Source organism: Mangifera indica, chromosome 12 (assembly GCF_011075055.1).
Source record: "Mangifera indica cultivar Alphonso chromosome 12, CATAS_Mindica_2.1, whole genome shotgun sequence".
Lineage (NCBI taxonomy): Eukaryota > Viridiplantae > Streptophyta > Magnoliopsida > Sapindales > Anacardiaceae > Mangifera > Mangifera indica.
The window spans coordinates 6,999,185-7,022,393 of NC_058148.1; the positions used below are offsets into that span (position 1 = coordinate 6,999,185).

The 23,209-nt window shown below is 31.8% G+C and overlaps 3 protein-coding genes across 4 annotated transcripts; 1 reads left to right on the plus strand and 2 right to left on the minus strand.

Annotated features, from left to right (window-relative positions):
* Positions 1-1,366: 1,366 nt before the first annotated feature.
* LOC123193255 (GPI mannosyltransferase 1) lies at positions 1,367-6,661 on the minus strand. Its single transcript, XM_044606111.1, has 5 exons — positions 6,491-6,661; positions 5,169-5,441; positions 4,733-4,915; positions 1,976-2,517; positions 1,367-1,792 (listed from the first exon to the last, which is right to left on the minus strand). Exons 2-5 carry the CDS (start codon positions 5,437-5,439, stop codon positions 1,478-1,480), a joined length of 1,311 nt encoding a protein of 436 aa, XP_044462046.1. The 5' UTR covers positions 5,440-5,441; positions 6,491-6,661; the 3' UTR covers positions 1,367-1,477.
* Positions 6,662-8,333: 1,672 nt separating this feature from the next.
* Positions 8,334-15,840, plus strand: LOC123193275 (retinoblastoma-related protein). 2 transcript variants are annotated; one of them, XM_044606150.1, is made up of 19 exons: positions 8,334-8,541; positions 8,845-8,995; positions 9,134-9,238; positions 9,366-9,508; positions 9,618-9,714; positions 9,840-9,886; positions 9,994-10,192; positions 10,618-10,684; positions 10,866-11,045; positions 11,132-11,325; positions 11,447-12,320; positions 12,566-12,728; positions 12,839-12,911; positions 13,530-13,706; positions 13,802-13,921; positions 13,996-14,140; positions 14,219-14,331; positions 15,281-15,396; positions 15,485-15,840. In XM_044606150.1, exons 2-19 carry the CDS (start codon positions 8,897-8,899, stop codon positions 15,630-15,632), a joined length of 3,060 nt encoding a protein of 1,019 aa, XP_044462085.1. In that variant the 5' UTR covers positions 8,334-8,541; positions 8,845-8,896; the 3' UTR covers positions 15,633-15,840. The 2 variants fall into 2 exon arrangements, with proteins under 2 accessions (XP_044462085.1, XP_044462086.1); XM_044606151.1 differs by having other exon boundaries at positions 11,132-11,310.
* Positions 15,841-17,845: 2,005 nt separating this feature from the next.
* Positions 17,846-19,530, minus strand: LOC123230342 (60S acidic ribosomal protein P3-like). The gene is made up of 2 exons (XM_044656527.1): positions 19,129-19,530; positions 17,846-18,176 (listed from the first exon to the last, which is right to left on the minus strand). The coding sequence occupies exons 1-2, from the start codon at positions 19,324-19,326 to the stop codon at positions 18,015-18,017; spliced, it is 360 nt and encodes a 119-aa protein (XP_044512462.1). The 5' UTR covers positions 19,327-19,530; the 3' UTR covers positions 17,846-18,014.
* Between the last annotated feature and the right edge of the window lie 3,679 nt (positions 19,531-23,209).

Below are 23,209 nucleotides of genomic sequence, written 5' to 3' on the forward strand. Positions count from 1 at the left end.
ATTGATAAAATGACAATTTTATTCCTCAATCATAACAGAAAATTTACGAGTATGTCCTATCAAACTAAAACTTGAATAGATATTTAGGTTTTCATCTACTGTAAGTATAAATTTATCATTTCACCCAAACTTTGGTGGGAAATAATCCTTTGGCCAAAAAATTAAAAGAAAGATAAATCAATAAAAAATTTGGAATTGATCATCAAAATTAATTAATTAATAAATAAAAATTATTTTTGCTTGAGTAATGTTGTATCAAAAAAATAATACTTAAATTGATAACAATTTAGGTTTTTGTATGGTACACCCTTTACCAATTTATTCAAACTCATCATATTAATTTGATTCAGGGATAATAAATTTATGTAGCAAATTTGTATAAAAATTTAGATTTCAACTAAATTAAAAGAATTAAAAAAAACATAATAAACTTAAAATAAAAATAAAAAAAGTAATGTTTACTATTGATAAATATTACCATGATTCTGAAAATTCCAACAATATGATATATAAAACTTAATACAAAAAACTAGATTTTCAACAATTGAAACAGTACATGATTTAGTTACCATGATTTAGATTATCATTGAAAGCTTAGTCGTATTTTTCCTTTTGCTTGTATCATTATGTCAATTTGAGACCTGAAACTTTTATATCACATGGACTATGAGTTTCTCAAGTGACATTATCAAATCGATACCAGCTAGTGTTATTAAAACCTAACCAGATGATTCAACCGGTTTGATCTGCTCCGATTTGCTTAGAAAAGATTGATTTCTGTCTTTTATATATATATATATATATATATATATATATATAGAAAATAAAAATGGCAATAAATAACATTAAAATAATATGATTAACTAATTAATTGAAAGTTAAATAATTTTCATTGAAAATAAACAAATATTAATTAGAGAGAGAAAAGTTGTTAAAAACAAACAAACATTAATTAGAGAGAATAATTAAATTAAATTGATTTTGTTGGGTTAAAATAAATTAATTATTTATATAAATGTTTTTAATATGACAAAATTTGATCATTCTATTTAAATAAATGTTATTTATATTTTAAAAATGTATTAAATACTTAATAGTATTAAAAAAATATATTATAATTTAAAAACCGATTAAAACTAGTCAAATCATAAACCAATAAGAGAATCGGTTTAATTATTAATCCGATTTTAAAAACATTGATACCAACTTATAAAGATGCAAATTCAACTAAGTTATTAATAAAATAATATTATCGAATCAATAATTTTTACGATTCCATGATGGGAAATTTTTAGAATGTCTTTCATATTAATATAGATGCTGCTGTCAAAACTATTGCCCATTCTAATTCTGGTAGGATTATCAATAATTAGAAATTGGAAAACATTTCTTCTAAATTTTGGTTAAAAATTCAGGGTAAAAGTTCATCATAAACTACTAGTCAAACACACCAGCAAAACCATAAGGATTCAATCCCTTACTGAAGTTTTTCTGCATTCTTCAGGGTTGCAGCTTCAAGCTGATCGAATAGGGGAGAGTATTTATGCCTACGAATAATCATGACGAGGATGAATGTATTAGCAGCCAGAAACACCAAGCTCGAAAGCCAGAGTTCTAAGAAGACGTTCTTGCCCTTAAATTCCAGCAAATAACCCCACAGCAACCAATGAGTTTGAGCCCCCATCCACACAAGAATGCAACTGAAGCCTTCCCACTTGAGCCTCATTTTGCTCCACGGCAGTATCAGGGGCAGCAAGCAAAAGAACCAAACAAAGTATTGTGCCGTTATCACCTGCAAACAAAATTAAATTCAGCAACTTTGTCAAAAGTATAGAATCATGAGCACGTTAAAATTAGAGTAGAGATTGTACACATCAGATGGTTACTCTGAACAGTTACTACAGTCATCCATAAATCCTAGACGGCAAATACATATCTTAGGGTTCCATAAAATTACAGTTATTGATTATCGAACCTTATTGAAGGCTACAAATGCCACTGTCTGCAGACAAAAGCAAAATGGGAGATCTTGAGCAAATCTGAATATCAGAACCACCTGTACTACAAATTGAGGCAAAAAGGAGATGAGCTTTTCCACCACCGATAACTCCCGTTCATAGTGGAGATAAATGTGATAAAAGTAAATTGAAAAATTGTGTCTTGGATCTGTGCGAGTAAGATGATATAGAAGTGCCTCATGTAAGAACTCCCATCTGTATAAATAGAAGAAAAGTGCAGTACAAAAAAAGAAAACAGCCCCCGACACTAGAGCAAACATTATTCTCTCTCTTGCAACTATAGTTTTCACTGCCATCCATAAGCTACATTGATCTCCCATTTTATTGTAACTTTGAGCATTCTTGTCTAGTCTACGACTCCAATTCTGGAGTTTAGGCTTGAAACCAGATCGGAAGAAGAGTGGATCAAGAACCAGGACAAGTGGAAGAGCATAAATTATAGGATAAATTCTAAAGTGGACAACAAGTCCATACCAAAATGCAGCTTGTAAAACATTACCTGTGAACCAGAAATAGCAACACATTAATCATCATAGTAATAATATATGAGAATCTAATTATAAAAGAATCAAGGTACTCTTGTGCACAAACCAAAAGCTTACACCCAATCAGAGAATAGACAATAAACAGTAAAAGGTAATAAAATCAAAGAAAGAGCCAGCTAAAGGGGAAGCCTCCACTAGCACTTTACAAATGAATATGAATTTTCTATCTATCTATCTAGAAATCTATCATTCAGGCAAACCAGTGTGAGCCTTAACCGTTTAAAAGCGCATTGTGTTTTCCGCCAGCTTCTAGCACTGTGTTCACATAGTATTCTCCCAAAAATTTAATTAAGCCTGCTAGAAACCTTTTTAATGACTCAAAGTGAAGAATTTTTGCAATATTCATGTATCACATACATTAGATAATAAGCTGAAATTATAAAACACACTAGACAACCAGAAGCATGAGAGCTAACAAAATGCAGACATAGAAAGGCTAAGCATCTTGGATTTATAAAGCTCCAGCAAATACCAACTCAGGTTCTTCCTTCTTTTTTTCCATCACAAAGGAATAAACCTTCTAAAAGCACCACCTGCAGTCTGTAACTGTAGCTACAACTCTGTCACCAAGCTCTCCCCAATAGATCATCTGTTTCTAATGTTAACAGCAAAGCATCATTATGTGAACAAGAACAATCTGAAACTTATCTGGTTTATGTAGATAATGATCAAATAGAAAACTAAGCCTTTTAAATGAACAGCCAATAATTTCACCCAAATTTACAATATTTTTAAAACACTAACATCATGTTTAACACCACTTGGAAGAAAGCAAAAGGGGAAAGTAGCAAAGAAATTTTCACAGAATAATATTCCAAAATGGAGACCTGATTGAATGGATTTCATAGACAAATTTATGTCTTAAACTTCTTGGCAGAATCTAAAATGGTGGTAGAAAGTTCCATGATGAGCATTATTATGGTATGCACTCAGGGTAGGACTGGATCCAAGCTAAGCTGGCTCAGTCTCAACTCAGTGTTTGGCTTGAAACAAGCCCCAACTCGAGTTCAACTCAACCCGGCTTGAATCCAAAGAGTCACCAGCAAATTCATCTTCTCCAGTGACTTTTTATCTTTTCCAGTGATTTTTCTTCATCTCCATCAACTTTTCTTCTTCTCCGACAATTCTTCTTCATCATCTCCAACACTTTCCTGCAGCTTCTTCAACAACCTTATTGCTAGCTCAACCTCACTCAAGTTAGGTTTTTATGGATTTAAACCAAGCTCAAGCCAACCCCTGTTTGGGCTGGGCTCGAATCCAACCCTACTTTGTTTGGTTAAAGATGACAACATGTGTTCATTTTCATTTATTTAACCTTACTTTCATCCACCCTATCCTGGTGAGATCGGAATTAGATAACATGGCCTCTTCCACAACCACAAGAGGCCTTATTAGTTACACTAGATATACCCAGAAATTCAAGTTTTGTTTTTGTCAAACAAAGCTTCCAGGTCCTTTTTCTTGATCTTTGAAAAGCCCTTCTCCCTGGATTTCCTTCACTCTAATTTAGCTTTTCAATAGTCACATTATATAAAACAGTTCAAAAGGAAGACAAATTAAGCCATTTCAGGATGTTCAGGGCAAGTTGTAGACTAAATAACACTTAACCCTTTTATCATGTATTCATCAAACAATTAAGAAAGATAAGTGCATAACTTACCATTTAAGAAAAAACAAGTGGATAACTTACAATTAATAATACTGTACTTTCTCCTTGTAATTTCAATTTAGACGTTTCAAACTAATAATTCAGCTCTAAATTTTTTCATTCTCATAATCTCACTTTTATCAAACAAACCCAACTCATATTACCAGTGAATAACCACTAAGCAGTCAATATCTCACATCTATAATACACGATACAATTATTAGCCACTAATTTCCTGAAAACATGTTTAAGCAGTTAAACAAGACTACAAATTAAAGGTCAGTATTTCCCTTAAGGACAATTCAAAGGGTTTGTCCTAATGTGAATGTCTCGTATCTTGCAAATGTATTTTCCTCGCATCAACAACCCACAGTTGAGATATCAATATGAGGACTTAAAACTTACCCAAAAAATGAGGACTTAAACTTGTCAACATACTGAGAACTTTAAAACAATTAAAAAAAAAAAAAAACTAGCAACTTTATCAACTTCAAAAGTAAAAAATTAAAGTAGAAATATACCATTCATAAGACAGATAACGATCCACAAAATCATGGCACAAACAATGGGCTCACAGTTCCCACGAGTTCCAATGGTGAAGGTAAATGGATTGAAGAGCCATACCATTACAGAATACTTGCAGAGATCCTTAGGTACTTCCCGAAGCTTCAAAATGGAATGGATAAAATAACCCACAAGTAAATCTGTTATGGGATGCACAATTAACTTTCTTTAGGTACCATTTGAAAACATACAGGCACTGAAAAGAAAAAAGAAAAAATACTAGACAGTATATATCATTAATTTTCATAATCAGGCTTGTTCCAAACAAATTTTGCTATCATCTAATTCTGATATTTATGCATTAGACTTTTTGTTAAGGATTGACAATTTCAAATCTAATTTCACCACATTAGCAAATTCATTTTCATATAAAAGACAATAAACTTTCCACACCTGAAGCCGAGAATAGAAATTTCCCCCAAGAGTGATGAATAATCAAATTTGGAAGAAGCAAATATGCCAGCAAAGGTGAATACCGGTAAGTTGTTCTTTTGTATGGGGACTGCCCAGAAGCCACTAATGAAGCAGCATCAGAAAAGACAAAGTAATCAACATCTGTATATCTGACCTCCATGTGAGAGTCTTGCCATTCTCCATAGAAAATTAAAACAACACGTAAAAGGGCTGAGAGTCCAAGCAAGGAACGAATATTTGTTGTAATCATCGCTGAAAAGGAAGAAGCATAATACTGTATTTAGCTAATAAGCGATTTAAACTCTTCTGAAACAAGATAACTATAAGAATCTGAAAAATAAAATAAAAAAATAATCCCATTCCACTTTCAGTATGTTATGTTCACTATATTGTCATTACTATAGATCAAACATTATTACCCTGGGTCGAACCAATGACAAAACAACCCTCTACCAGACTTGTCTAAATGCTATTAATTTACCATGAAAATGTGTGAAATAGAGTACCCAATTTATCGCCAAATAATGTGATTCTAATTAGAAAAGAAAAATAAAATTAAAACAAAAGAAAGAAAGAATACACATATTTTAATTAAATAGAAATCCCAAAATGATACAAGCATAGAGTTCTAAAACTTCAACTTGAACTTGTGCCACATCACTCCAGCTGTTTCACAAACAATAAAGCAAGAAAATAATCAATGTGAAATCTGTAACAAAAAATTTTCTTTTCCACAAAAAGGAAAAAAACCTATGATAAATCTGGATTTTTTATTAAGGTGATTAATTAATGGTGCACAGCCTCTAGTATTGATCGTCAATTTGGTTCTGTAAAATGAATTTCATAATTTTCCCTTAATGTTTTAGCAACCAAAAAGTTTCTCTTTGTCTTTGCATAGGAAAAAAGGAGAAATAGAATCCAAAAATAGTATCATACATTCAGTATAAAGCAATTAGATTCAGTCCACTAATGCAACCGACAAAGGAATATTAATATTACTATCATCCGTGATCTTTAAGCTAAAACAAATAGCACTGAAATTCAACTTAGGTTTCACTCATATTCTATCAGCTTTATATTAGAAATTGAAACCTTTCTTGAACCACAACTTTCACCAATGAACATAAAATTATTAAACATATAAAATAAATCAATTTTACACTAGTAAGCAAGCAACAAATCCAATTTCAGTATCCAATACAGAACACAAGCCACACAATAATTAAGAAATTAGTGATAGAAATTCAATGAAATTAAAGCTGAAAAAAGATTTACAAAGCTGGAGTTTTCAGTAAACTTACACAAGATATTTGGGTAACGCAAAGACTATACGAGACGCAGAGAAGCCAGTGAAGGAGATGAAGAGTGGTTGGCCAGTTCTTGTCTAATTGGCATGGATTCTGTCCAGTGAAGCGATGAACTGACAGGGACGAGCAATGTAAATCTGGGATATGCCCTTTTATGTTTAAGATTTTAATATTTGAAAGGAAATATTCATATACTCCCCAAAAGTTAAAGAAACAACATTGATCATCCCATCATAGTAGTCAGTAAATACGGAACGGGAAAAAAATGGTATGAAAATTATACGAGTATAATATGATAAATAAAAAAATATGTTTATTAAAAAAACTAATCAATTTCAAATGTGAGAAAAATACAGAACTTGTATATTCAAGTTTAATATGATATATTGTCAATCATATATTTCTAAAAATTTAATAATATCGATCATAAAATTTTAGCATTTTTCACAAATTCCTTAGTTAAAATTAATATAATAATAAAATATTTAATTGATTATTATAAAATAATATAGGGTTAGAGTTGTAAATTTTAAGGTGGAAGTTCAAGCAAGATCAATGGTTAAACATAGAAGTGTATTTATAATTTATGGTTTGATCTTCTAATAAGGAGAGTCCAAATAAAAAGATGCATGCAAAATTGTTGGATAGGTGGGGTTAAAATCAGTGAATATACCAAAGGCTGTGATAGCTTTGCATGGCCTTGTAAGAATAAGGGTAGTGCACTTTGATCACCTTTATTTGACATTTCTTTAAATTTTATCATCCTAAATCTAATTACTGTGTTTTTTTAAATTATTAATTCCTGAGTAATGCTATATTTATAATTTTATACGTAATTTTATATATAAATAATGATTTATCATTATATGATTAAAAAATTAAAAATTAAAAATAAAATAATATTCAATTATAAGTGATATATCATTATTTATATATAAAGTTATATATACAGTATTATTATTAATTTATTTGTGAACTTAATAAGATGTGTGAAAAAAAAAGGGGTCAAAGGACTTATTCCCATGCAAATATTAGTGTTTTTCTAAGTTTTCATCTATTAATTATGAAAATCTCAAATATTTATCTATTTGATAATTTTCATCGTGAATATCAAGAGTAAAATCATAATGTAATAAAAATATTTAAAAATTTTAATTATATTTTTCTTTTATATTTAAAAATCTAATAATTTATTTATTAAGTTTTTTCCTTCTTTTTGTCTCTTTTGACCATCTCTTTATTGTCTTTGTCTCAAACAAAATTATTTTCATCTGAGAGATAAAAACCATTCGATTGGGAATAAGCCTTTTGGCAAAAAAAATAAAAATCAGCAAATACAAAGAGATTTTTGTGTGTTCAATTTTTTATATTTTTCAAAGTTTAAATAATTAATTTAAGCATTTTTTTAATTAGCGGTTGATTTTTTATTAAATATCATTTTCAAAAAATTCTCCAAAAGCCGCCTTATAAAGTTATTTTGTAACGATAAAAACAACCGTTTGCATGTTTTAAGACAGATCTTACATTGAGCTTGGCCGCAGAAGATCACAGCTCTCTCCCACTACACAAAACGACAAACATCAACCAATTAACCAGACGAACAAAGTAGGACCCACTCCACAAGGTACGAGGTCCCACCCCATCCCAATTCCCGAGATCTGACTACCCAGACGGAGCCGTTACGGCAAAGGGCATCTCTTAACGGAGAAAATTTTGGCGGTAAAATAACCTAACATTGGATGACGTGTAGTAATATAATTGGCTCTTGATGTATGTATGACCATCATTTCATCTCATGGCCATGCGCTGCACATGTGGTTTTTCCCGCGCTTACATGCTCTGATAGGGTTTTCCCAAAAAGAGGTCCAAAGTTAATATTTAGAGAGAGAAAAAAACAAGACACAGGGAAATTAAATTTTCTAGGGCTCGTTTGCAAAAAATCCAAACGGATCCGGACGAGAGGCCGTCGTTTTGCTCAATTGCAGTTTGGGTTCTTGTTTGTTGATCGCCTTATCGACGGAATTTCAAAGATCTGTAATTTAAGGGTTTGTTTTTTCTTTTTTAAAAATTTAATTTATGTTTTAACAGTAAGAAATTTGTTAACATTTATTTTTAAATGTAATCTTTCTATCTTCAAGATGAAATTTTGAAAGTTTTAAGTATTTGTAAGTAAGTTCTATTATGTTTTTAAAGTTTAATTTGCTTACTGATTTTGACGTGAAATGGAGTTCTGGTTTAATGGTAGTTAATTTTGTAGTTCTTTTGTAGAAATTTCTGAACTGTGGTTCTGTTGATCTGAAATGTGTATGATCCGGAAATGAATGTTAGTTTGTGATTGAAATGAACAGGTTGAGCCCAGAGCAGTTAGGGTTTTGGTTGAGTCAAGGTTCACCAAAGAATATGGAAGAGGAAAAACCCTCAGCTAGGGAATTAATTAATTCTGAAACTAACACAGGGGATTATGATGTGGCAGAAGCTCGATTGACTGATCTATGCAAGGTCTCCTCTACATTAATATTTTCTTTTTTTTTTCAGTTTTCCTTTTCTGCTTTTTAATTAGCATATTTACTGTTTGCTTTCTGGGATTTTGAATATAGTAGTTTTTTTTCTTGCACTAAAAGTGGGATATGACTGCAGAATGGATTATCATTGGATGAGAACAATTACATGCAAACCTTGAAGCTATTCAAAGACACAAAACACCTTTTGTCAGCAAACATATCTGGCATTGGAAGTGGAATGGTATTTTTCACTTTTCGTTTATGTATATCATATGTACTCACATTTGGAAATTTTCTATGTCAAAAGTAAGGTAAAAGTGTTTCTTTTTTCATGTAAGCTAACCTGATTGCATATCTCTACTTGATAGCCGGAAGAAGCGGAACGTTTTTGGTTTGCATTTGTGCTATATTCAGTTAAAAGGTTAAGTGAGCAGAATGGAGACAGCCCCCCACAGGGATTCAATGATAATGAGTTTAATTTATGCCAGATATTGAGAGTTGTGAAGTTGAAGTATGTTGCTCTTAATCCATGAGTTTTTTTAGTTCTTTTCTCTGTTTTGTGTTGAAGTCGCTGCTCTAATTTTTTTTTTTCTTCTATATTCGGGGTGTACACTTTACAGCATAGTGGATTTTTTTAAGGAGTTGCCTCAATTTGTTGTCAAGGCTGGTCCAATATTAAGTAATATGTATGGGGCAGATTGGGAGAATAGACTTGAGGTATTGGCCCAACATTGACTTGTATTATACATCTTTAGAGGTGTTTTATGTTTTGCAATATCCATTGTTGTTTTATCTTTTGTTTGAGTCTTTACTCATAGTTGTAGTCCATTTTTCTCTTACAGGCAAAAGAGCTGCAAGCCAATTTTGTGCACCTCAGTCTTTTAAGCAAGTGGGTAGTTTTTCCTAAATGCCTTAATCGATATATTTTTGATGTGGGAATAATTATACAGTGCAGTTTGAAGTTACGATGTTATATCTTGTATTCAATGTTACTAGGTACTACAAACGTATCTACCGAGAATTCTTTTTGCCAAGTGATGCCAACGGTGATGCGCTTTCAGCTGTTGCCAGTGCCAGTGGCTATGTTTCAGACTACCATCGTTTTGGATGGTTACTGTTTTTGGCACTCCGTGTACATGCATTTAGCCGGTTCAAAGATCTGGTGACTTGCACAAATGGATTGGTCTCCATACTGGTCTGTTACATTCCTCTATCACTATGAATGCATTTTGTTAGCTAAGGATAGTAGGATTTTAGAAACTTCATTTTGTTGGCAAAAGATAGTAGGATTATAGACCCAAGGCATGCTATATTTACTGTCTCTCTCTTTCCATTTTGCGTTACAAGATTCCTTTTTTGATAGGAAACACTAGTCTATTAAAAAAGAAAATAGAGATACAAAGGTGGACCAGATGTCCACTGCAAGAGATTTAAAATTAATTTTCTTTAGGAGATAAAAGAAAAAACATTAGAAAAAAAGAAAGAATGCATATGATCAACACATGAATCCCAAAACTTTTAGAATTTTTTTCACTGAAAAATGCCATCAAGTCTTAGTAAATGATAGTCTATTAATTTAATATGTAACATTTTCTAACCATATAAGGAAATCTGTGACAGGCTGTTTTGATCCTACATGTTCCTGTTCGCTTCCGAAATTTTGATATCCATGACTCCTCACGCTTTGGTAATTTTCTTACACTTTTGTCAATTCTTATGAGAGTGTCTTTCTTTCTTTGGGGAGGAAGATGTTGTATGATTTAAATATTTCTAGTGTTTGATTCATCTTATTTTTTAAAAAGGAATTGTGGGGAAGTTAGAGTTTTAGTTTTTGTAATTGATGGTGATTTTTCTTTTATTTGCTACAGTTAAGAAAGGCGACAGGGGCATTGACTTGGTTGCATCACTTTGCAATATCTATGACACCTCAGAAGATGATTTGAAAAAAACAATGGAAAAGACCAATAGTTTAATATCAGATATATTGAAGAAAGAGCCACGTTTGGCCTGTGAATGTAAAAGTGAAAACTTGGAGAATATTAACCCTGGTTGGTTTTATAAGTTCCCTATCTTATTTGAACCTGCTAATTTGTGTTCACAAATTAATGATTGTGAAAATTTGAAACTCATGCAGATGGTTTGATATATTTTGAGAATCTCATGGATGAATCGTCCCTATCAACCGGTTTGATAATTTTAGAGCAAGATTATAATGATGCTACTCGTAATAAGGCTGAGCTGGATGAGAGAGTGTTTATTAATGAGGAGGACAGTATACTTGGTTCAGGAAGCTTGTCTGGAGAAGCCATAAATGTAATTGGTAACAAGGTATGTTTATATTAAATGACTTAAAAACCTATGACCTTTGTTTAATTTTTACTCTTTGATTGTTTACTTTCTCTGTAGGAATTATTTGATCTTGTACTGTCCTTGATTCTATTTTGTGTAGAGAAAATTCGATTCAATGGCTTCTCCTGTAAAGACAGTTACAAGTCCACTTTCTCCTCATCGATCTTCAGCATCTAGTGTAAATGGTGTTCCCAGTGGTTCAAAGATGGCAGCGACACCTGTAAGCACAGCGATGACTACTGCCAAGTGGCTTAGAACTGTTGTTTGTCCACTTCCATCAAGACCATCAGCAGAGTTGGAGCGCTTCTTGAGATCATGTGATAGGGATGTAACTAGTGATGTGACACGCAGGGCACAAATAATTTTGGAAGCTATATTTCCAAGCAGTAGTTTAGGAGAGCGCTGTGGAACTGGAAACCTGCAAAGTTCAAATTTGATGGACAATATATGGGCAGAACAACGAAGACTGGAAGCGCTTAAGTTTTATTACAGGGTTCTAGAAGCAATGTGTACAGCTGAAGCCCAAGTTCTGCATGCTACAAATTTGACGTCTCTATTGACTAATGAGAGGTTCCATAGATGTATGCTTGCCTGTTCTGCTGAACTGGTTCTGGCCACACATAAGACTGTCACAATGTTATTTCCTGCAGTTTTAGAGAGAACTGGCATCACAGCATTTGACCTTAGCAAGGTGATAGAAAGTTTTATTAGACATGAGGAATCTCTCCCAAGAGAATTGAGGCGGCATTTGAATTCTTTGGAGGAACGACTTTTGGAGAGTATGGTATGGGAAAAGGGCTCGTCAATGTATAATTCTTTGACAGTTGCTAGACCAGCTCTGTCTGCAGACATAAATCGTCTTGGATTGCTGGCAGATCCAATGCCGTCTCTGGATTCAATTGCCATGCACATAAATTTCTCTTCTGGAGGATTACCTCCTGTGCCTTCTTTGCAGAAGCATGAGTTGTCACCAGGTATTTTTTTTCTGTTTTCATATTTGTTTTTCTCCCTAAACCAAAGTTTGTAATATTCTCAGATTTACATAATTTATTATATGCAACAGATCACTCTCTACATGTAGAAAAGCTTATTACTAGTACTTGTAGATCAGATTGTTTGATGCCTTCATTTCTTCTATATCATACATTTATATAAATAAATTTATAGTTATTATTGTACCTATTTAACTATTAAATCTTTCGTCACCTATTTTTTCCAGGTCAGAATGGTGATATTAGGTCCCCAAAGAGACCATGTTCAGACTACCGGAGTGTGTTAGTGGAACGGAATACCTTTACATCACCAGTGAAGGATCGCTTGCTGGTGCTCAATAATCTTAAATCAAAGTTTCCACCACCTCCTTTACAATCTGCCTTTGCCAGGTAATATCTGATGTAGTTTCCGGTGTTAGGAAGTCGCAAATTTTATTTACTTGTACCATATTACTGCTTCTGTCTATAATTAGGAGTTTTGCATTTGGCTGTGTATGCAGCCCTACTCGGCCAAACCCAGGAGGCGGTGGAGAAACTTGTGCAGAAACTGGGATTAATATATTCTTCACCAAGGTAAAATGTACCATTTCTTAGCGGATGTTGAGTGATCTGACTCAATTGTCCAAGAGAGACTTTTTTTTCACTAAATTTATTTATCATTCTTTTGTGTATTATTTGGTCATCACTTATTTAGGTGGTGGCAGGTGTGTGAGGGTGCAGATTGGCTGCACTGGAAGCGTTTTGAGGCAATTTAAGTCTTAATATAAATTTTCCTTTCATGTGACATTTCTAGACATTCCCAGCTGTTTCTTTGATAATCAAGGATGCTGGGGGTGGTTGAAAATAATTTCCATGCACTACTAATATATCCTCTTTGAATTATGAGCTAAAATCATGTCAAACTTACACATTAGCTTGAACTAGAAATTAAGGAATATAATGCTTTCTTTTTCCCACCTTCTTAATGTAAATAAGGTAGTTTGGTCTCAAACCTGTCTTTAAGAAGTTATAAAAAAATGTGAATGAATTTCCCTAATCTGGTGCATGGATATAGTTTGTGGCAAGGTTCTACATCACAGTCTACTACTTGTGATTCAATTATATTTTTTAATTCTTGTGTAAGAGTGTGGTTCCGTGTTCAATTTAGCTCTTTCTAGCACTAACATCTTGCATACTTTGTGTGTTGTGTAGATTAATAAGCTGGCTGCAGTTAGAATCAATGGTATGGTAGAGAGATTACAATTGTCTCAGCAGATAAGGGAGAGTGTATACTGTCTTTTCCAGCAAATTCTTAGTCAACGGACATCCCTCTTCTTTAATCGCCATATTGACCAGATTATCCTGTGCTGTTTCTATGGAGTTGCAAAGGTTAGTGATTCATGGAAATTTATGGTGTGCTTTTAATGTCTTTTTTTTAAATTGTTTCAACTTAATTTGTATCCTGCTCATTCACTGGTGTTCAGATTTCTCAACTGCCTCTGACCTTCAAGGAAATCATTTACAACTATAGGAAACAACCACAATGTAAACCACAAGTTTTTCGCAGCGTGTTTATTGACTGTTCATCTGCACGCCAAAATGGGGTATGTTAGTAATGCATTTCTCACTTGGTAGTAATTTTTATAAGGAATATAACTTTGGAGTGGTTTCGAAGCAGAGAACCGAGCCGGATCATGTTGATATTATAACATTTTACAACAAAATATTTGTTCCTGCCGTAAAGCCTCTTCTGGTGGAACTTGGACCTGCCGGAACAAACATGAGAACTAACCGAGTTTCTGAAGTTAACCATAATAATAATGGTACTCATTTCTCACCTTAAGGATTTAGTGTCTCCTTTTGCATAATAAGCTTAAGAATTTTCTTTCATATCCAATTAGGTCAATGCCCTGGATCGCCTCAAGTATCTCCGTTTCCAACCCTTCCTGATATGTCCCCTAAGAAAGTATCTGCAGTACACAATGTATATGTTTCTCCTTTACGGACATCCAAGGTACTTTGTTTTGTTCTTTTCAATAGATTTTTACTTGGAGGGATTCTGGTGCTCTCTTTTCTTTTTGTGGCAACCATGGTTTCTGTTTTCTCTTGAAGCAATATGTGAGAGAAAATAAAGATTACTGCCTGTTTATGGTTTCACGAGTTGTTTGAAATTATATTATCCTATGTCTGGCTTAATTTTTATTTTAACTGAGAAATGTTTATTGTCTATAGTAGTCTTTATTTTTGTTTCTGCAAATATATATTTATAAAAATTTTTTGCAATGCATATCTTCTGTTCAGTTTTGCGCAACTTTGCAAAATGCTTTTACTTTACAAATATGATGGGAAAAATATAGTACTTGTGGCTGGTTCGGGGTTTAAAAAAAGCCTAGAGAATAGATTTGGAGGTTCTTATGTCTGGTGACTTTTTTTTCACTCTGGTTGTCAGTTAATTTGCCTTTAGATTTTGGAGAACCCAGTTAGGTTTTTGATATATTTTGATAACTGAAGGTCATCAATTTAGTGATTGCTGTAATTGTAACTCAATTTCTCTACAGTAACATATAATCTTCAAATCTCAACTGTGGATTATTGGTGGTCAATTTTAGAAACATAATTAAATTGGTGGGGATGCAAAAGCAGCAGCATGATCCCACTTTTGTATGCTAAATAATTCATGTATGAAACCAGGAATAAATCCCAAAGCTTTAGGGATTAAAATTCCAATTTAGTCCTTTTTTTCCCCTAGTTTAGCTGATTTGATTCTGATTGCTTTCCTCGTTTGTTGTTGTAAACTATGTATTAATTCATGTATTCACTATTGGATTAAATCAAAATGAGAATTTGTCAACCTCTTTCAGTTCTTGTTTCAATTCAAAGAATAGTTATTTTTTCTGTGTCTGATTTCCATGCTATAATGTATTCACATATGTATTATTAATCATTCTGTTTTATGTATACAGATGGATGCTTTGATTTCACATAGCTCTAAAAGTTATTATGCCTGTGTTGGAGAAAGTACTCACGCTTACCAGAGCCCTTCAAAAGATCTAACTGACATTAACAACCGCTTGAATGGGTAATTTGTCTCTTCATGATTGAGTTTTATAATTGTATGCCATGTTTCTTTCTATCATTTTACATTTTGATGTCTTTGTTTGCTTCAGCACCCGCAAGATCAGAGGCATACTTAACTTTGACGAGGATGTTGGTTTGGTTAGTGATTCTATGGTGGCCAACAGCCTCTACATTCAAAACGGGAGTTGCGCATCATCATCAGGTGCACTGTTGAAATCTGAGCAACCTGATTCGTAAAATATTGCTTGCATGGCATAGCATACTGACATGTTTGTATATTCGAGTCTCTTGATTCATCATATACTTAATTTATACTGGAAGTTGATATGGGGTATACCATGAGCAGTGAGTTGTTGTAGAATAGCCTCCATCATCCCCATTTTGCTTATCAATCTTGTATCAGATAGCCAGCTCAAAGAAATGAAGTTTCCTCCGGTTAGTCCAATGAAATTTGGTTTTTGTGGCTGCTTGTACCAGAATCCGTTCTTGTACAAGTAAGTGTGTTTGGACTTCCAAATGGCCGAATCTTTCCACAAATGTGCATACTTTGCTTTCATGTGAATTCAATACAAGTATAAGTACTTAAAATGAGTATTAAATTGGTTCTTAATGATGACGTCTCTAAGAAGAAATATGTTGAATATATTAATAAAAACTATTTTATTACTAGCGATGAATCTCAATCATCCAAACACAGTAAGCTTGATTGAAGGCAGATTACTTGGGAACTTCTATGCGAAGAATTATCACTGTACTCTAGACTTTAGACTGATTGCTGTTTGTGAGTATATTGTTATTTGTTATCCTTGTTGGAGTCCTAGCTCTCGTTCACTCCCTTGTTGAAGTTCGAACCGCCCTCCAACCATCATCATCGTCTTCGTCAACCAGTCCCAACTACAAGCAAATCTTCAGGGCTCAGCCCCTCTGTTAACGGAAAATCATCCCTCGTAGATAATCTTGCATCCAAGCGATCGGAGGTTCCATTATTGCTTATGTATTTTTTTATACTTTGGCTTTGTGTTGTTTGAATGTGGAGTGATCGGAAAGAGAAGAATGGATTTTGTGGATGGTGCAGCTTGTGGAGAGATAGGGTAACTCTAGATTTTGTGTAGATAGAGCTGATGGCAAACGAGAAAATTCTGCTTTTTTACTTCTTCCATTCCTTTTAATTTCTGGGTTTATCATGTGGTTTTCTTTGGGTAAATTGTTGTGTTTATTTTTTTAATGAATTATGATTAAAATAGAATTGAGACTAAATTGTAACAAATTAATTACCGTACTGTATCTAGTTAAACTGAAATTAGAAAGACAAATTTTTTATTAGAGATAGAATAGATGTCTGTTTTGCTGTGTTTAAAGAGACAAAATATAGTGAGGGTGTTGTTTTAGTTTAATAAAATAATTTAAATAATATGTAATTTAAATGTATATTAATTTATTGGGATATTTTTTATGGTAAACCAGTCATTTACTGTTGAAACATAACAGAATATAGTAATAGAAATGGATAATAGATAAATATTTGGTTTTTTTTTACTTATTAATAGGTGAGAATTTAACATCTCAACAAACCTTGGGTGGGAAATAGTCTTTTGGCCGATAATAAAAATTTGGCTTGTTAATTGGACATATTAAAAGATTTAAATCCAGTTAACTTGTTTCAAACCTGTTTCAGGTCTTCCCATCCGAGCTTCTCATTTGTTTCAAACCTATTTCAGGTCTGCCCCTGCAATGTTACAAATTATCAAAATTTCCTTACAATTTTAGAAACCTTTAAAAACGCCCCCGAAGAAACTGATTGAAAATAATCATCTCAAACAATCATAAACGGTCATTATATATAATATTCTTTAACTTAGTAATATCATTACAAGCACTACTCTTTGAGTTAATAATAGCGGTACAAACCCTATGCTTTTTGGGTGTCAACCAGGCTTTTGACTTGTCGAAGCTAATCGACCCTACAAAACCTTAAATTCTAAACCTTAAAATATTAAATAAAGCTCCATTCAAACCTTAACTCTATACACACGCGGAGCAATCTAAGCTCATACTTAACCCAATTGTCAAACTTAAATAAAGAATATAATAATATTATATGAATAAATAATATATATAATTTTATTCATAAATAATACGTATAAATTTATATAAATATTACTTTATATTTAATTTAAAATTATCTAATCACATAATAACATCATTATTTATACACAAACAATGACTTGTTATCATATAATTAAATATTAATTTATTTTTAATTTAAAACTATCTAATTACATAATAATATATTATTATTTATACACAAAATTATTCACATTATTTATTCATATAATTTTATCATATCAAATAATATCGACTTCTGTAAGAAACTTTCATAATTTTAATTCATATTGATGATTAACAAAAACCAAATTTTTTAATCAAACTCAGTAATAAGAGCAGCCAACTAATCATAATTTTAATTCATATTGATGCTTTAACAAAAACCAATCACAGAGAAGTCAGATAAAGACTTCTAGAGGATTTAACTCCTAACTCAAAACTCCACAATAATCTAAGTGCTTAACAGAACACAAACACCTTGGAGAATATTGATGATTAAATAACCACAGAAATCTAATCAAAGAGTGAGAATCCCATGTCGTCATCACTCTCCTCCTTCTCTTCCTTCTTCTCCTCAGCAGGAGGAGCCTCAGCAGCAGCACCGCCTGCAGGAGCCGCGGCAGCAGCTCCACCACCTCCAATAAAAGCTCCACCACCAACAGCACCTACAATTACCTGTAGCAAACCAAATTTCTTTTACATTAAAAACAAAAGGCAACAAATAGCAATAAAAGGCATAATTGCAACTTCACAACCAGTAGACACATTGAACAAGAGTTCCTCTTAGAAAATCACTACATAATTTCACACAAGGGGCCAGTGCTAGCAATTGTCACCAGTGCAGTCACATAGCCCCTCCTTGTGCACCTGTCAAATTCTCATAATTACGATTGCAAAATTTATTAAATATAAGTAAAGACATTGTTAAAATCATTCATCTCTATCATATATTAGTTCCTACGTTTCAACCAGCCACAGGAAGTTTTGGCAATATATCCTTACATTCTAAAAATCATAATTTTATTCCTCCATAAAAGTCCAAGTTGGAGGTTCTGGTCTCAGTCTCACAAATAAAACAATAAGCAAAACAAAATTATTTCAATTTAATTTGAGATGAAAACATGCAATTGCATTAATATTTGCAGCAACAACACTAGACTTTGCATTCTAAAAACAAACCAAAACACATATCTAAAATCATAGCCAAATTAAATTACAACTATTAGAACCAAAAGAAAATCAACACCTTAACAAAACAAAGGCAAATGAGAAATAAATATCCAAAACCCATATATCCATATCACATTTAACATAAAAAACTGTTATCTTTCATAAATAAAAGGTTAGTGCATCCCAAAACTGTAATTAATATAGTATCCTTTTTCCTATATCAATCCAACCAGATGGCTTTTATTACAGGAAAAGTAACGTTACCGGAAATGAACATAATAAGAATTCATATCACACAAATTATCGATCAACAAACTTTTGCAGAAACAAACAATTAACTATTAAATCAATCAAATCTATTCTTCTATCATAGAAAACAATGCTCGATCTAACGGAAAGTAGCATATATTTAGAGAAATTATATAAACAGATAAAGAGAAGAAGAGAGTTAAAAGACCTGGAATACGGCAGAAGCAGGAGTGATGAAAGAGAAAGAGGACTGAACTCCTCCGCATGAATCGACGGCGAGAGAAGTTTGGACCAACTTTCTCTGCAACTCATAAGTAGACCCAGCCGAGGCTTCTAAGTCGCCGCAAACCTGCTTCCCGGACCACTCGCTGCCGTTGCTTCTGCAGACGTAAGTGAAGACACCCATGGCTTCTGCCTGATTTTTTGATTTTCAAACACCTAAGAGCTCAATCCCTTATTTGATTGGAACGGCAGTTGGTGCAGGGACGATTATTTATAGTCGATGGAGGCGCAACCCTAGTAGGGTATTCTGGAGGAGGGCAATTGTGTAAATACGAATTGTCTCCGCCAAATGGGATCCCCTCCTTAGACAACCCCAATGTATGAAATAATTTCCCAGTTCCCCTCATTTTAAATTTTTATTGCAAACTTCCCCTCCTTTATCTTTTTTTTTTTTTAAAAAAAATCTATAGAAGGAATTAACTGAGGGTTAAATCCGTAAAATCAGATATCATGCGGTTAAAAAAATACTAAGTTGATAAAAAGCAACCGTTATCCAATCAAAATTTTCATTTTAAAGTTATATAGTTTTGTAATTTAATGTCAGTGAATTGTTTTGAATAGTTAAAAAACCAGTGACATTCAAAGCTTAGGGTAATTACCTTAAAGAGAGTAGTTTAGGCGGCAAAATAAAAGTTTTATGTATAAATTAGTGGTTGTAAGGTCAATCACCTAATCTAAAGTTTATTTTGTTTAGTGTGATTGGTTCTTCGAATACAAATAATGATGTATTATTATACAATTGAATAATATTAAATTAAAGATAAAATAACACTTAATCACGTAATGATACGTTATTATTGGAATTTAAATTGTTACTCATTATATTATAAGTGTTCATAATTTTACTTAAACAAGATAGACACAACACCTCCATAGTCATTGATGCCACATTAGAATTACTATACACCATTGTATATATGCAAAGTAAATAGGCCAAAAGACTTGTTCCCACCCAAGGTATAGTGAATTATCAAAGTTATACTCTCTAACTTTCAAAAATCTATGAGACAATTTCTATCAAAAATTTTAGTTAGGGTTAAAGGTAACACCATTATTTATTGAAATTTTTTTAAAAATTAAAGTTTTATCACATTTTCTTCCCCATGTTTAAAAATCTTGTAATTTTTTCCTACCCAAAGTTTGAAAAATGACAATTTACCCCTTAGGGTTTTTTCTTCTTTTCTTCAGCAACGATCTACCATTTTCAATCGTCGGTCATCATCCCTCCCGCTTTATCTCTCCCTTTCTTTTTTGACCACCGATCAACAAAAATCGTCTAGATTTATAAACAAACATAATCTATAATTACTACCAAAAATTGTTTAGAAATCTAGACGATTTTTTTTTTATTTATGGTTCAAGAGGAGTGGAAAAGATAAGGCAGGAGGGAGGACAACCGATAGTTAGAGATAACGGATCGTTGTAGGAAAAAAGAGGAAACCCTCTAGGGGAAATTATTGTTTTTCAAACTTTGAAAGGAAATTTAAGGAAAAATTGTGAGATTTTTCAATTGAGGGGGTGAAATGGGACAAAAATTTAGTTTTTAAAATTTTTTTATTAAACAAAGGTTTTACTCTTAACTTCATAGATAAATATTTGAGTTTTTAAATACTAAAAGATATTATTTTGAGATTTTACTATGAAGGGGGGCTGGGTTATGTTAAAACCACTAATCCCATTATTTATGTGTCAGTGTGCATATATAAAAGTGAAAAAAAAAATGATAAACTTGTTTAGAATGATTTATCAATTGAGATAACTTATTAATGATTTACAAAAGATTATGTTGATGGATTTGGGAATTTTCATCTCAATGATGGTTTGAATGGCAAACATAAGAGATATTTAAATATAAAAATATGAGTTTAAAATCCACTAAAATTATATAAATAAATTTATGGTTTTAAAATTTAATGATTTACTATTTATTTTACTTGTCACTTATTTCAATGATTAAAAAATAGTAATTATAGATTAATTGAAATTATATTTTAATGATGCTAATTATTTTCTCCCTTCTGAAAGTACCTCTTCAATTTCATTGAATTTCTTACTACCAACAATATTTATCAATCTCATAACACAAATCATTTTCATCTTCTTCACCTATCTCATATTCTATCCATTTTCACATCTCTCAACAATCATGTATTTTCTCATTTAAGGTAACATTCTTTTGTTGCTCTTTATTTATAATCGTGTTTAGACATGATGATATATATTGTACAACTTATTGTGCTAATGGGTTAGTCTTATCAAGATATGTTATAATATAAATTTTGTATGTTAGGTCAGCTTACTAGATAAAGAGAGTCTATGACACAACTCATGACTTTTAAGTAGTGTCATGTAAGACCCTTAACAGGTTGTCTCATTTGTTTTTACAATTCACCTATCTAATTATAAAAGTTTAACAATATTTTAATTTTAAATTAATATTTAATTATTTTTTAATAATTTTTTGTTGATTGTGTTATTAGGCCAGCCTAAGGCCCTAACACAACTTGCATGACGTATGGATTGTGTTAAAAAAAGAGGGGCTTAGTTCATCTTATACGCTAATTTGACCTTTTTGATATGCCTAATTATGTTAAATGTGAATTATTATTATATTATTTATCATTGTTAGAGTAGTGTAAATTAGTTGACACCTCTAGATAAATGGCTTGAAGAGTGCTTGAGGTTTAATCATTGCATTTTCTGACCATATTCATGGATTTTAATAGAAAACTAAGTTTTATTTAAGTTATGTTTTATGGCTGAAACACAAAGATTTGACTAAAAAACATAGAGACGAAGAAAAAGGTTGACCAATAAGATGTGTAGCATAATATTACTTTTTGAAGTTTATTATCTTATAATTTATTTAGTTTTATATTGTATAATAAATGTTAAATTTTTTAAATAATATATATTATGAATTTTTTGCACTTATTGCAAAACTATAGGATAAAAATTTTAAAAACATTAGGAAGATACAACTATATTGCTTGTTTTATCTACTCTACTAAATTCCATGTAAATTTATTATATATAAAAAAAAATTGGAGGAAATTTAGAGACCTCTTTATCATTAACAAAGGTTGGGGTGATGTTGCCGGCGGTCATTGATGGACGGAGAGATTAAGAAAAAAATCTTAGGATTTGGGGGAGAAGAAAATTACTTTTTAGAGTTGAAGCGTAAGGATGAAGTATTAATTTTTAAAATCTGAAGAAAAAATAAAATAAAATAAAATAATATATTTTTAATATTATTGTTAAATTATGATTTTATTTTGATATTTAACAATTTTAACGAAAATTTAGTTATGAGTGAATATTTGGATTTTTTATCTACTACAAATAAGGTTAGATTCGAATCGAATCTGTTTGAACTCGAACTCAAGCTCAATTCGAACGAATCCGAAATGAGTCAATTCTATACAAGTTCGGTTGAGCTCGAGCTACTCGTCAAGTTTTTCAATTAAAAATTTTGATACAAAATGACGTCGTTTTAATACATATTGATTAAAACAACGTCATTTTAATAACGAAAAACGAACCGAACCAAATTTGAACCGAATTCAAGCTTGACTTTCACTATCTCAACGAGCTTAAACTCGAACTCGAACTTGAACTCAACTATATGTAAACCGAACAGAACTTAAGCTCGACTCGACTTGAATCCAACCCTAGCTACAAATATGTTTTTAAGATTGTGTAAAACTTGGATGGAAAATAGTTCTTTGGCCATAAAATAATAAAAAATTTTAATAAATTTTTATCATTAATAATGATATAATATGTAAATAAATATTACTCTAATTTTCAGTAATATTTTATTATTAATAATAATGTAATGTATTAAAAGAGTATTGCAGTAATCTTAACTTTATTACGATTATATTTTTATTTATTAATTTTTTAAAACAAAAATTATCTAATCTTTAATTAATACGAGAAGTAACATAAAAAATGTTTTAAAATAATTATACTAAAAAATATTTAAGTAAAATAATATACTAGTA

What these genes read in the sequence shown, in the direction of transcription:
- LOC123193255 (XM_044606111.1), bottom strand. Translation starts at nt 5,439, where the DNA reads ATGATTACAACAAATATTCGTTCCTTGCTTGGACTCTCAGCCCTTTTA. An exon ending in CGTTATCTGTCTTATGAATG is followed by an intron (nt 2,518 to 4,732) that starts GTATATTTCTAC and finishes TCTGGTTCACAG; the next exon opens with GTAATGTTTTACAAGCTGCA. An exon ending in CATTTGTAGCCTTCAATAAG is followed by an intron (nt 1,793 to 1,975) that starts GTTCGATAATCA and finishes TTTTGTTTGCAG; the next exon opens with GTGATAACGGCACAATACTT.
- LOC123193275 (XM_044606150.1), top strand. Translation starts at nt 8,897, where the DNA reads ATGGAAGAGGAAAAACCCTCAGCTAGGGAATTAATTAATTCTGAAACT. An exon ending in ATTGGGAGAATAGACTTGAG is followed by an intron (nt 9,715 to 9,839) that starts GTATTGGCCCAA and finishes TTTCTCTTACAG; the next exon opens with GCAAAAGAGCTGCAAGCCAA. An exon ending in TAAATGTAATTGGTAACAAG is followed by an intron (nt 11,326 to 11,446) that starts GTATGTTTATAT and finishes TATTTTGTGTAG; the next exon opens with AGAAAATTCGATTCAATGGC.
- LOC123230342 (XM_044656527.1), bottom strand. Translation starts at nt 19,326, where the DNA reads ATGGGTGTCTTCACTTACGTCTGCAGAAGCAACGGCAGCGAGTGGTCC. An exon ending in CTGCTTCTGCCGTATTCCAG is followed by an intron (nt 18,177 to 19,128) that starts GTCTTTTAACTC and finishes GGTTTGCTACAG; the next exon opens with GTAATTGTAGGTGCTGTTGG.